General features: G+C 37.8%; 1 protein-coding gene across 28 annotated transcripts in view; it reads right to left on the bottom strand.

Moving 5' to 3' along the window:
- DLGAP2 (DLG associated protein 2) overlaps nt 1-14,608 on the bottom strand; it is a 459,301-nt gene that overhangs the window by 56,659 nt on the left and 388,034 nt on the right. For all 28 annotated transcript variants that reach the window (XM_064412077.1, XM_064412078.1, XM_064412082.1 and 25 more), the window contains one exon: nt 13,446-13,657. In XM_064412077.1, the coding sequence (XP_064268147.1) occupies nt 13,446-13,657 (212 nt within the window). The remainder of the gene's footprint in view (nt 1-13,445; nt 13,658-14,608) is intronic.

Here is a 14,608-nt window from a genome sequence, read left to right as displayed (position 1 = left end):
GTCCACAGCTAAACCTTGTCCCTAAGTAGCACATCTACATATCCTTTAAACACCCCCAGGGATGTTGACTCAGCCATTTCCCTGGGCAGCCTGTTCCAATGCCTGATAATAATTTCAATGAAGAAATTTTTCCTAATAAATTTGCTGGAGCATATCCAAGGAAAAGTAACAGATCTGGTGAAGCATAAAAAAAGGATACATTTTGTTTTCATCTTTGTTCAAGTGAGACATTCTTTCAAAATATCAAGAAATTTCCCTGGAGAAAAAAACCTATTCATTTCTTCCTGTCTATTCCTTTCCTTCTATGGAGTGCCTCTGTAACCTCATGCCAGAGATAAACTATGTAGAAACTATGCTGTAACTGCTAAAACCAAAATGAAAATGTATGAGATTATCACAGGTATGTGCTCAGAGGTTAATTAAGTCATTACAGTCAAAGTGATTCTATGATTAGGATAACAGGCTGATAGTGGGTCTAATTTGGTTCTAGATGATAAAAACAAGAGCATTTTTTTTTGTTCCCATAGGTATGAAGACAAATATAATAGATTAGGTGAAGGTGTAAAGCCTCACTATCCACATTTAGTTGCTGGATGTAACTAAACTCCTTTCCTCTATAGATAGGCTGATGATTGACAGCTGCTCTGTTTAATTCTGATTTTTGTATATGCTTTACTTACTCATGGAATCACAGAATGGCTTGTGTTGGAAGGGACCTTAAAGATCATGTAGTTCCAAATCCTTGCCAAGGGCAAGGACATCTCCCACTAGACCACATTGCTCAGAGCCCCATCCAACATGGCCCTGAACACATCCAGGGATGGAGCATCCACAGCTTCTCTGGGCAACCTGTGCCAGTGCCTTGCCACCCTCACTGCCAAGAATTTATTCATAAGATTTAACCTGAATCTCTAAGTTCAAAAGTGATCCCCCCTTGTTGTATCACTGCCTGCCCAGGTAAAAATTCACTTTCTCTCTTCTTGAAAAGCCCTGTTTAGGTACTGGGAGGTTGCAAAGGAGCCTTCTCTTCTCCAGGCTGAACATCCCCAGATCTGTCAGCCTGTCTTCACAGGAGAGGTGCTCCAGCCCTCTGATCATCTTCTGGCCTCCTGCAGACCTGATCTAAGGGATTCACATCTTTCTTGTGCTGAGGACTCCTGACCTGGACACACTGCTCCAGGTGGGGTCTCACGAGGGCAGAGAGACTTTTAATCTGTCTGGCATTGTCAACAATCTCTTTGATGTTGTTACATTAGTATTTTTCAAAACAAATAAGTCTCTCCTGGGTGTTCTGTTTGTCATCATCAGGTGGCAAAATCTAGATTCTGAGTTCATAAAAAGTTTGTTAAAGAGATGTTTGAGATTTCATTAAAACACAGGCCACATTAAGAAAAAGATAGAAGGAATAGAATTAACTTAGAAATTACTGTATGAATTACTAAAATTAATTAATTTAAACCTGATTCTAATAACTATCCCATTTGCTAAATAATCCTTAAAAACCTGGTTTTTAATCAATGACATTCTGGTTCCTTCTTAGGTATTTCTATCATTAAACACTGTCAACAATTTTTACAGTAATAATTTCTTATGAAAAGAAGCCCAGTATTCCATAGTACTTCTAAGCAGGTGAGTTTTGATGAATGAGTTTGGATATTACATGATAGTTAAATAATTTTGCATTAATCAGAGGAGATTAATTGATTCATGGAACTGTAGCGAAGTAAAAGAAATGTTACCTATAAAACCTATAAAAGGCTATAAAAGCAATTTTGCACTCATTTCACTAACACTTTGAAATTTTCCTGATAAATAGAAATTATTAGTTTTTATTTCTAAGATATAATCGCAAAGTTATCCTCTAGAATAATTGTGTTGATGCATGGTGAAAATTATGTTATAAACATGGTCCAGGAAGTGAAATACCAGTTACATGGGGAAGTTGCTCTCAAATGTCACGATCTGTTGCCCAAGGAAATCTCATGCTTGTCAACAATGCTAGAAAACACAATCAACATCTGGCCTCAGTAAATGCTGACTTTTTAAATACATCCACTCTATCTATAAGCTTAGGAATAAAATTCTTGACCTTCATTTCGAGAACATCAAAGTTCTTTTGCTTTGAAAAAAGAAAATATTTTATGTTCTGTAGCAGCATAGATGATCTTATATCTCAGCTAATCACTGCAGAAGGGCAAGACAAGTATGTGCAAATGAGATGTTTTAACAGATCATCTCCAGGACCACTAAAAAAGTATACATAGTAATATCGAAGAGGTGGCTCTAAAATCAGTAGTATGGAGAAGGAGGAATAGGGCAAGACTAACAGGAAAAATTAAATTAGTATGTCTGCTCTCTTCCCACTTGCTTTTCTGAATAGACTAGATTTTAGGAAGATATGTCCTTTAAAAGCTTTTCTGCCCCCAAGGGTTACTTTCCATTTTCCATTGGCTTCAGAGGAAGTTCATGGCAGCCAGGCAGAGGTCTTAAATTTAATGAGAAATATCTTATCTGAAAGAAAGGCTCAAAGCCTAAAGAAATTTTGGGGAAAAAAGCACTTCCATGTAATGACCTTACAGCTGTTGAGAATCTCTACTCTAAAAGTGAAGGACTCCCAGTGAAGTTAGCTAAATTTCCAATAGCACATTCAGCACTGAGTGTGTTCAAGAAGCAAGAACACAGTATTATAACCAGATAAATTGAGCTATAGCATGACAAATTTATCTGGGACAGCATAACTGATAGCATGCCTGATAGCATAGCTGGGATAGCCTGTCACCCTGGTACAGAGTGAATGGCAGTGAGGTTAGGCTGCATATTCCAACAAAAAATACATCAAGAGTAAGGGAACAGACAGTAGTCCAAAAGCAGTCCTAAGCAGTTTCTAAGAGTCTTGCATTACAGTCTCCATTTTCTTGCATTTCTCTAAACTGCAAAAACTCTGGCTTCTGTATCCAAACCTTATGTGTCCTGATGCTCCTTCTTGAAAGCTACCCCTTCCTCCATGCTCAGAACTTACATTTGCCAGAGCCCCCAAGGACAGCTCTTTTTCATTCTTGATCCACCCAAATCCTAATCCTTACTGTTTTTCTTCTTTAAATCCTAGCTAATAGTTTCCTGTTCAAGATGTTCTAAAAGACCCCCCAGAAGTCAGCATTAGGCCACTTTTATCCTTCTGTCCTCTGGAGATTTCAAAAGTACTCCTAACACCTCTATTTGTCATCAAAGTCCTGCTCAACCTGCTGCAGCCACCTAATCCCACCCCCTCACTTAGGAGACTACCCCTAACCCAAAACCTCCTCGACTTCTTTTGAAAACTGTTCTTGCCCACACTTCATCCAAAGTAAAGTTTAAGAGCAGAATGGGGGGAAATAATTGCAGGAAAACATCTGTTACTTCAACCTCACAACAAGTAACAAGATGTGCTAAAAAAACCCCCAAACCCAAAGAAACAAAAAATGATGAATTTTTAAAATTCTTTTGACACCAACTCCCCAACTGAAATTTGTGCTTCTGCTTGTCTTCTAGTCATCCCTAGCAGGACATATATTAAAAATGTAGAAAGAAATTTAAGTTTTCTTGTACTGCAATCAAAAAGCATTACACATAAGGTAGTGAAGAAAGCATAAGTTTTGTGAAGAAATTTCAGGAGATGGAAAAGGATGTCTACATCTCGTTATCTTTTCCCAACTTAGGCCTTTTTAACAGAAGACTTGGAAAACCAAAGAGCTATTTAGAACATGTTTTAATGAAAGGAATAATAATACAAGCTAATCCAAGAGCTGCAATAACACATTAATTAATGATAAGGGAAGGGTATTAACTAACAATAACAGAAAGACTCTTATTTCCTCATCTTCAGCAATCTAATACTTAGTCTTCTATTTCCTTTCATATTAATGGTGTATTTGTTAAAGGAGTAAGATACCATATAAATAAGAGACAGCTAACATTATTTAGTTTTTTTCCTGAATTCCATTGTTTTATATAACTTTCAGAAAGTTTATGGGACCATGATGGATAGTGTCTGAAGTAGCACAGTGACTTCACACATGGCACAGGGTGATTGGAGGCATTGCCACTGCAGTGTGTCCCACAGGACCTCACACCACTCAGTCAAAATCCTTCACTTTGTGCAGCACTCAGCCCATCCTTTGTCGTCACCAAGATCAGATGCTGATGAACACCCAGGATGGTTTGTGGAATGTTTCTTGGCAGTGCTTCATGATGAGTATTGCTGTGAGCTGGATTTACAACACACAGCACTGCACCAGGGCTTACACAAGTATTGCATGGTTTGCAGAAGACAAATCGTTTTGTTGTTTGGTGAAAAGGTGTGTATGGTAACAATATTGTTTTACTTCTAGGACAGCTTGAAATCCAGAATTAGAAAATGGCACGGTTTAACATCTTATAGCTAGTCCAGGGTCAAAACAACACCAAAAAAAAATCACAAAATCACATTATCAGGGAGGTTGGAACAAGCCTCTGAGATCATCAAGTTCAACCTATGACCTGACACTACCTTGTCAACTAGATAATGGAACTGAGTGCCATGTCCAGTCTTTCCTTAAACACCTGCAGGGAGGGTGACCCCACCACCTCCCTCAGCAGCCCATTCCAATGCCCTATCACCCTTTCTGTGAAGAATTTCTTCCTAATGTCCAATGTAAACCACCCCCAGACACAGCTTAAGGCTGTGTCCTCTTGTGCTGTCACTTGTTGCCCGCAAGAAGAGGCTGACCCCTGCCTGGCTGCAACCTCCTTTCAGGCAGCTGTAGAGAGTGATAAGGTCTCCTCTGAGCCTCCCCTTCTCCAGGCTAAACAACCCCAGCTCCCTCAGCTGCTCCTCACAGAACCGGTGTTCCACACCCTCCACCAGCCTTGCTGCCCTTGTCTGGGCATGCTCCAGCTCCTCAATGACCTTCTTGAAATGAGAGGCCCAAAACTGGATACAGGAGTTGAAGTGTGGCATGACCAGTGCTGATATCGTGGTTTAACCCACTACAGCTGAGTACAGGGTAGAAGCTAGAATCCCCCTAAATTCTTCCTAAAAATTCTAATTCCTGAGCAGAAATACTTGACAGCCAAGACAGCCCCAGGGGAAAAATGGAGTATATAACTCCTGAGAAAGGGATCTCTCAGTCACACTGGTTTCATTTTGTATTTTACTACATTTTCTAATAAGTGATTGGCATCACAGACTTTATCATAAACCTAATACCATTGTTTAAAACAGTATGATTTGATGCCAGCAATACACTTGCCAAGGTCATTCCTTGATCTACTCACTTTCAAAATAGTGATCACTCCCCAGAGTACCTCTTCTCTGTCAAATGTTCAGTCATCAGTGCACCCTGGGTCAAGGAGGCACCGAAAGTGAATTAATGTCTTCTGAGGCCTCTAAAAGTTGTAGCAAGAAGGTCACCTTCTGACTCTGAATAGGTTTATCAGGTTTATTCAGGGACCATCCAGTATAAAGAAAGTCCATGCTCCATCAAATTAATTTTTGGAATTGCCATATTCAAAAATCATACCTTTTTATTTTCATGATCATGCCTGTATTTGTGCAAAAATGTGAGAATGAATGGGAGCATTAAAGAAAGTACAATCACTTCTGTTCAAATCAGTATATGCGATTCAGAAGTATCTTTCTGGGACAAAAAGATAAAATTTGTAACAGAATTCATCTTGGGTGCCTAAAAGGGAGGTGCATTAGAATTTCCAAAGTAGCGGCAGTTATCAAAACCTATTTTATTGGGAGATTTGCATTTCAATGGATATTCATTTCTCTATCTGGACCTATCTTAACTATGTCTTTCTAGATACATGAAATAACTCATCGACCAGAATCTAATGATTAAGCTTAGCCAGCAGTGCCATTGTGCAGCAGCTGCGAGTCACACTGCATCTCCATGGAGCCCTGCTGGAGTCAATAGAGCTCTGCAAAGGCACCCAGATGTGCCTGCATGCAGCCCATTGGAGAGCTCAGAGTGTAGACATTAAGTCTGATTCTCCCTATTGAATAGCACATTTAGTCTGGCTCTTTGGAAAACCAAAAGTGCACATAAATCTCATAAATTCATCTGTAGCAAAGAATTCCTTTTCTAATATTTGCCAGTCTAAAGCTTCTATTTGATCATTGGGAGATATGAGAATTTGGGCCAAATGAAATACTTTAGGTGCCTAGATAGTTCATCATTGACCCATACCTTTCTAAAAAGTGTGCCTGAAAGATATAGAACATTATTACAGGAATATGTTAGGAAAGAGGTGGAGACTGCTGTTTCTATCCTTATTAAATGTCTACTGATCACTGGTAGGAGAGAACTCTTACTGTCAGTAAGTGTTTAGGGATTTGGTACAACATGAACCAGAAGAGAATGAGAGGAAATCATCAGAATCATTAAACAGTCTGGTGGTTTGATCACTCCTTGCAAAGACAGAGAGGATGTAGGCTCAACCAAGCCTGTATTCCAAATCACTCAAAATGTTCCTGTAATAAAAAAGTAGGCTACAAGAAATCTAAACTCTAAACTTTCAAAAAGGTGACAGATTTACACATATAGATAATCTATAGCTAATCCTAAAAGTCTTGTTCCTATAAAATATTTTGAGCTTGCCCTGGCAAGCAGGCAACAAGCTGGTCAGCATCAACAAAATTCAGGCTAATGCTATGGCAAAAACTCAAAGAGCATTTAAAGCATCATCAGTAAATGGGTCTATGAATCTAAGCAGGACTCAAATATTGGATATATGTTCCTAAATCTATTTGTGGAATTGAAACATTCATTAATTTCTTCAAGAAGCTATCTCGCTTTTTTTTTTTTCTTTTTGCTTTTGGTGCATGTACATGTACACATGCAAAAAGTCTAATTTGGTAGAATTAAGTGTAGACTACAGGCTATCAGGACTCATTAAAGCATCAGAACATGAGATTGATTTAAGCACACATGTAAATCCATTAAAACCAGTAGATCTAAGGAAAATAAGTGACCTTCATGCTGAAGATATTAATGAGACTATGTAATTTCTGGAGAAGCAATTCAGTAGAATTGGGAAAAGTGAATATATATATATATATATATATATATATATATATATATATATATATACTCACACACACAGAGAATTTCTGTTTTTTCAACCAAAAGCATCTTAATTTTCAAATCCTTACCTGAAGAAGTAAGGATTTGACGTGTTTCTGTACATGTCCTTTATAGTCCTACTTAGTTTTTATTGAAAACTAAACAAATGAGAAAATCAGCTTTTTATCCTTTTCAAATGAAAAGTAAAACTAACATATTTGTTGGAAGTAGAAACAAATAGGCACCAAAAAAAAGAAGCATATTTTCCCTTGGATGTCACTATTTGTACTTGTTCTGAGAAAATCCTGCTTTATTCCTGAAAAGACTCTGGAATTTGTGTAGAGCCTTAGGATTCCCTTTCCATCCCTAATCCAGGGTAATACATTTCAGCCCTACAACATAAAGCTGGTATTTACTAAAATGAGGCAGGAGATCTGGGCTCAGTGACTCCCTGTGTTTCATGCTACGCTGCTCCTCAGAGACCAAGATGCCTAACACTGCTTAAGAGCATTTGCTGTTATTCTGCAAGGAAGAAAAGATGGGGATATTTTTGACCCCACAAAAGATGTTTCCTAGGTAGCCAGGTGACTGTCTGCCCTTCATCAGCATTCCCGCTTAACCCTGCAGCCTAATCTAACCCAGATCTTACTGACTGCAGCAGAGAAAACTATCACCATGCCAGTGGCCCTCTGGTTACATTATTAGTTGATAAGGCATTGTAATTAGCCCTCAAACTCTCCTCAGTAAATCTCCAATTTCACCCCTCAGAGACTCTGAGTAGATGCTACTACACTATAGGGCCTCAGAAAGCTACTAATGAAGTGTGTAATGAGGCTTTTTAGAGTCAGAAGATTGAGGGAAAAAAAACCCCAAAGATAAATAAAAAGCATATAAAAGACGAGGGTTCCTTTTCTAGTGATTTTCCTCATCTCTTCTATTACAAATATTTCTCAGGAGTGGCTTCAAAACCATTCCTAATTTAAAACATAGAAGAGCTAATGGCAAATTGAAGTTTACCTTAAAAATTAAAAAAGGCTTGGATCACTGGTGCACAGCAGTGGATAATATTGAAAGAGGACACTAATTTCTCTAGCAAGGAAGGTGCGCTTTAACTCTCAATCTGTGACATTTTTGCACACCACCCCCCACATATGCACACTTACCCACTGCTTTTTGTGTGCGCACTTGCCAAAGGGTGTGTCTTAGGAGAAAGACCCACAAATTTGTTTGGCACTAAAAAATAGTGGAGTCTGCAGTGTCATGGCAAAGATGGATGAAAACCCACAGGGCTGGTCTTATGCATTGCTTCCAAATTTCTCTTTTGCTTTCTAATGTTGTCAGCATGTTATGGTTACCACAAATGATTGTAAATGGAAAGATTTTTTTTTTTTTAAATGGAGATTTCCCATGTGTCTTAGAAGAGTCTGTGCTATTCCATGATTCCTGCTGAGCCAATGGATCTGGCAGCTAAGTGCTGTCAGATCTGGTTGAGGTTTAATCCCCTTGCTGTGTGCTTTGGCAACATTTTTGTTGCCATAATAAGCTCTGCAGAACAGAAGGTACATGCCTTGGATGACAGTCCAGATAAGCATTAAGTTAGTGTGGCCATGGATAGATGCAATCTCTCACTCTGAAAAGAGGGAGAGCAGTGAAAGATCATTCTTTTGCTCTGGTTTACTATAAGCCCAGAAAACACGTCAACCATTTCGGGTTTTAGACGTATTAACTTAAAATACTGAATGAAGTGTTTTGTGTTGGGCACTGACTCACCAGGCTGTGAGTAAGAGTGGCTGAAATATGGACACGCATCGTGCTCTTCAGGTGTGCTATGGGTGTAAACAACCCACAAAACAAAGATGTTAAACATCTGAGGGAGGCACAGATGCTCTCTCTCTGTGAGTGTGATTCATAATTTAAGATACTCATTCCATACAGTGGCCAAAATCTGGCAGAGTATTAAGAGAAAAACTCAATCTTGGGTTGTCAAGACAACTCGAAGTATCACTGGTATTACACTGTTGTTGTTTGCCAAATAATTTGAACTATGGCAGATTCCCCTCCTCATTGAAACACTACCTTTTTGTACTAACTCTGTGCTCACATGTCTTTCTGTTTGCCCACCCATCAGCTTAAGGTGTCTGGACTGCCAGAAACAGAAAAGTCTGCCATTAGAGGTTTACAAAATGAAAGTAGACATTGCTGTCACTGAATTTATTTTACAGTGGCTTAACCTATTTCATCTTCATAATTTCCTGTGAGTCACTTCAGAGCATAATGGAAAACTTCAGCACAGCATGACTCTTCATTTGTGTGAGTGATACCAGTATGATCTTCAAACACAGTGTATTTACTTTGGGCTAAATGCTATTGTTATCACTTTTGACTAAATGGTGAGATGGTTTTCAGAGTCTTTCATAACACTTCAAAAAGGAGATACTGAAAATGGAATTTGCTATTTCTACAGCATTATTCTGTTAATTTACATAATCAGTATATTAAGTACTTTTTTCCTGAAAATGAAAAGCATCAAATAACCATATTACATTCAGTTTTTCAGAATTACTCTCCTATTTCAGAGTACAAAATTCTTGTTTTATTTTCAACTTTGCTTTCAGGATCCCAGTGTCTCTGATGCTTATTTAGGACAGGGACAGACACACCCTTTTTTTCAGCTATCCATTCCATAAACAGTTCAGTTGATTAATGATATTTAATGTCAACGAAAATGCCCAGCAGTATATCACATACCTTCTACAAACTACTGCTTTCCCACACAGTTTTACTTCATCTTCAGTAGCCTCACAGCACAGCAAAACACAATGGACTGAATTGTGCAAGAAGGACTTGCATTTCACTTCTAGCATATCAAAACTGACATCTGAACAATTTTGTATAATCACAGTGAAAAATAATTTTAAAAAAACCAAAACACATTCATTTTTTCCCCAGGGCTACTGGGAGTCAACATAATTTCCACATTAAATAGGACTTCTGTCACCATTCCAAGAAAACAAAAAGTTAAAAGGAAGTAGATTCATGTACGTGTCCTGTCTCCACAACAAAGTCTGATTGCATTATAATTTTCTCAAATGCAATTTCCTAATAATACTAATAAATTACACCGGCTTCAACTTGATGTTATTGGACTAAGTAGTGCAACATACTATTTATTTTTTTTTGAAACATAAAGAAAGAACTGCAATTCATTTATCTTCAATGAGGTGCATTTATTTTTTGAAAAGTCCAGAAAAAATGCAGCCCCTTTATGCTGTAGCTATGCTCAGAAATAAGCCAGGTCCATTACCTGACTCTTTGGCCAAGCTTTCCTGTCCTACAGTGAGTGGCTGTATCCAACAGAGCTGGTCTCTGAACCAAGTCCTGGCACTATGCAGAGGTGAGACAGGTGGTCCAGGCTGGGGGTGAGCTGGGCATGCTGCTGGCTGTGCCATCTCTCTGCCAGAGGTGGTGATCACATGGCTGTGGTTGGGTGTATGACCTGCTTCTGTCAGCTTTATAAACCACCAGTGGCAGACTATGCACTTCCTTTTTTTTTTCCCAACTTGGAGTAAAATATACTCCTTTCCAAAAGCAACTTAAAAATATTATTTCAGAATTTTAATGCTTCTGTTATTTAATTTACATTTATCTATTTGTATTTATTTATTCAGACACAAAAATGCATTTTTATTGTTTATAAACTTCTAATGTTCAATTTGCTGGACCTTTGAGCAACACAAACCAGTAAAATAGGGCTTACTTTTGTTGAAGCATAAACAGAATTTAAATGGGAAAAAAAGTCTGTGCAAAGATGCCTAATAATAGTCAGAGGAGAAATGTACACATGTCAAACATCTGTTGAAGGTTAAGTGAAGGCTGCTCTAATTTTTGTTTTATCGTATTCAGGATAGCAAAGGAAAAGTAGGCTTTTTCTTATGAAATCCATCTACTTTTGTTTTGCAGCCAATAAATGTTTTTATACTGCCAAAACTATCAATATTCAGCTTTTATCACAAATCTACTGGTGGTCTGGCAGACCCCAGTTCTGAGCTACCCTGTCACCCCAGCAGAGGAGTAAGAGAATGAAACCCTCATTTTATTTCTGTGCACTAGCTCCCTCCATCTGGGTAAACAAGCTAAATAACCAGCTAATGCAGCTGACATCTTGAATTATGTAATTTCTCATAACACGTGCCAGAAATGCTGCTCAGCCCTGCTATACATGCAGGAATGCTGTTCAAAGCCCTGGCTTCTGGTTCAGCAGCATGATCAGTGGTACAAATGGTGCTCAGCATGCAGTGGGATTACTGAGCCGTGCTGGGGGAGGAAGGAAGGCTCCATAACTCTTATCCACTGCTATATCCTTCAAGGACATCTGCCAGACTGAAAAGGCAACCACAGGGACAGGGAGACAGATATCCTGGAGGAGATGGCTTGTGGTGAAAATCCAAGTTTAGGATCAGTACTTTGTATTTCTGTGCAACAAGAAATTTTCTATCTGCCTTTAGGATTGCTGAAATCTCTAGATTTTTGCAAGAAAGACTTACAAAAACCAGAATAGTTGTCACATTTCTGTTAAAGTCCCAGGAAAAAACCCATGAGTGTTAGGCTGGCAGATTCAAGGTGTTGCCCTACAGTTTAAGGAAAAACTGAGGACTTAAAAGATATCTGTCATCAGGGGCAGCCTGGCTGCTCAGCTATTCTTATTGCAGTGCTAGTGACAAATTTTCAACAGAACCCCTAATAATATTTTACAGTATTACAAAAAGCTTCCTCCTTTTCTGACTGGTTAGTGGTAACTATGTAATGAAACCCTCTGGGGCCATGAACAAGCACGGCTGTCAACCTCAGTACATGCATCAGCAGTGCACCCGTGCTTTAATCAATTAAATTCTGAGTGGTGTATTTGCAATACATGGAAAAATGACAGAAGACACAACATTTGGTATTGGCCCACTAACAACCACCTGCCTTCATGATTTAACAAATCAGGAATACTTCCTTTCTTGAAATATATTCCTTATTTGAATATGTATCTTTTGTTATGTTTAATTGCTGTCTGAATCTGTTTATAAGCTGTCGTGGTCTAGGGCAGGAACCAAGACCTGTCACTCACTGGAAAATTTGTGCTACTACTCAGATTGCTTTGTGGGAGGCCCAACTATAGCTGGAAACAAAGAACAGCATAAAATATATTTTATTTGGTCTAAGTACTTGGAAAGTTAGAAAAGTGCCTAAAAAATATTTCAGTTTGTGGCATGAACAAGATAAGACATATCCTCCAAAACTGGAATGGCTGCAACCAGATTGTCTCTGGGAATGATCCCTGGCCTACAACAGTGCCCAGAACTCAGCCAGGCAGTGGCTGGGCCAGTACAATATGAAGCAAAGAAGTGGCTTTCTTGCAGATTGCAAGGTAAATAATTCAATTTAATTAAGCCAAAAGGATTTTTGCCTATGTTTTTTGTTTTATTTTGTTTTATGAAAAGGTGAGTCACTATGGTAAACCATATGTTATTACCTACAGAACAAAAAAATAACACTTGGTCCAAGATTTCACTCCTAATTTCTTTAGTTTATATCCCAGGAAAAAGATAAATTTGCTAAGCCATGAGAAACATCCAGTTAAATTAATAGAATCTACAGATTTTAAATCAGGCTACTACTTTGAAATTCTCCTGACAAGAATATTTACAGTTTACTTATAAAATTATATATGGAAAAGATAAAAGGCAGAGGAAAATAAAGATCTATTGGAAAACATGTATAGCTACATACTTCCTTGTAGTTTTAAGATTTGCTTTAGTTATTTAATAGGCCATATTGTAGGTAGTATGAATGGTAGTATGAATGAAAAATAACCTAATCAAACAAAATCCTCCACAATGTGTTTAAATGAGTATGATATAGTACAGCTGATACATAAAGCATTACACTGATAAAAAAGGTGTAAAATGCTCAATATATGGTACAATTATATATTTAATATTATATCTAGTATAGAAGAGAGTATATCTTCTATTTCAGAGAAAGCAATGAAATAGTAAAAATTGTAATATAAACCAATCCTTCTAGAGAAAAAAACCCCAGAACTTTGAACTTTTTGAATAAAACATGTATACATTTCCTTCAGTAAACATAACAAACTAATTCAGAAGTAGAAGGTTTATTTCATAGATGGAAGATGTCAGGTTTTCATCCAGTTACCACAAGAAACTGTAACTCAGTCACAATGAAGACAAAAATTTACCTTTTAAACTACAGATTTTTTTTCCCTATGGAAGCTGACCATTGCCCATAAGACACAAAGAAAAGTTATCCAAGTCATGACAACTTCCAGAAAGGTGTAGTGAAGCTTACTTTTGATGATCTCCCAGTGGTCTTTGCCCAATGGATTTTAATAATGACTCTGGTCGAACGGATAATTTTGGCGATGTCTTGGGGCTAGTATCAGAATCTCCACTTTCTTCATCTCCCATGGCCTTAATATAGCTCCCACTTCTCATTCTTCTGCACGGGATCTCTTCATCTTTCCCACCAGCTGGGTATCCTCCCCATTCATCCTGAGGTACCTAATAGACACCATAAAACACACACACAGGATGTGGTTTATTCTTTTCATATGTTTAAATACTTCCTTCCATTATTCATTTTACAAAGACAAGAAATGAATTTTTTATTCTTCAGAAACAGATGTCTTATAAAGAGATTTCTGAGAACCCTAAATGATTTTGCCATTTAACTTCAACTTCAGAGTTGGAAATTTTCAGTTTATAAATGTTAGAACCCAAGGAACAATAAAGTCATGGATTGTGAGCAAAGCTGCAATATCCATTTGTAGACATGCTCTAAACTGCAGGAAGCAGCTTAAAGTTTGCACATAGATTTTAATCTGATAACAGTAAGTTAATTAGGAATCTTAGACCTAAAACTTATTGAAAGCTGAGCACTTTGGGATTTATTACCAGTAGTCCTTATAAGGAGGTGAATGGAGTATTTCAGATAAACTAAGCCATGATCTTGGCATAAATGGATAGGATTAGGATTTATGGCAAACTTCTGTGGGAAAAAAAAAAAAAAAGAAGTGGTAATTTGTCTTTTTTCTATCTAGGAGATTCAAAATGGTTGATAGAGACTGTAATATATCAGAAATTCAAACAGTTAAATAATACAAGTGGTTGCAGGATTGCAGTTGCCTTTATGCAGTTCAAGTGGATTTCCAAATAGTAAGATTGGTAGTCGGATAGTCCACAGCTGGTGGATGGAAATATCTGCACCACAAATTGCCAAAGAAATGACCACGAGTAGATTCTTCAATCCAAAGTGAAATCAGCCTTGTTTCAATGCTTATGATTAAACACTGCCTGTCTCTGCCATTAGTGCTTTTGTTTTTTTTTTGAATTTAATCTTCCAAGTCCTCTGGCTCTAATCCAGAAACACACTTATGCATTTCATTTGTTTTAAGGATATAGCAACTCTCTGTAATGCATTATAAGGACTCACAGTTAAAAAGTAGGATGTGA

The sequence above is a fragment of the Passer domesticus genome, chromosome 3, assembly GCF_036417665.1.
Source record: "Passer domesticus isolate bPasDom1 chromosome 3, bPasDom1.hap1, whole genome shotgun sequence".
Lineage (NCBI taxonomy): Eukaryota > Metazoa > Chordata > Aves > Passeriformes > Passeridae > Passer > Passer domesticus.
The sequence above is the reverse complement of the archived record's forward strand: the minus strand, read 5'-3'. Positions and strand labels throughout refer to the sequence as shown.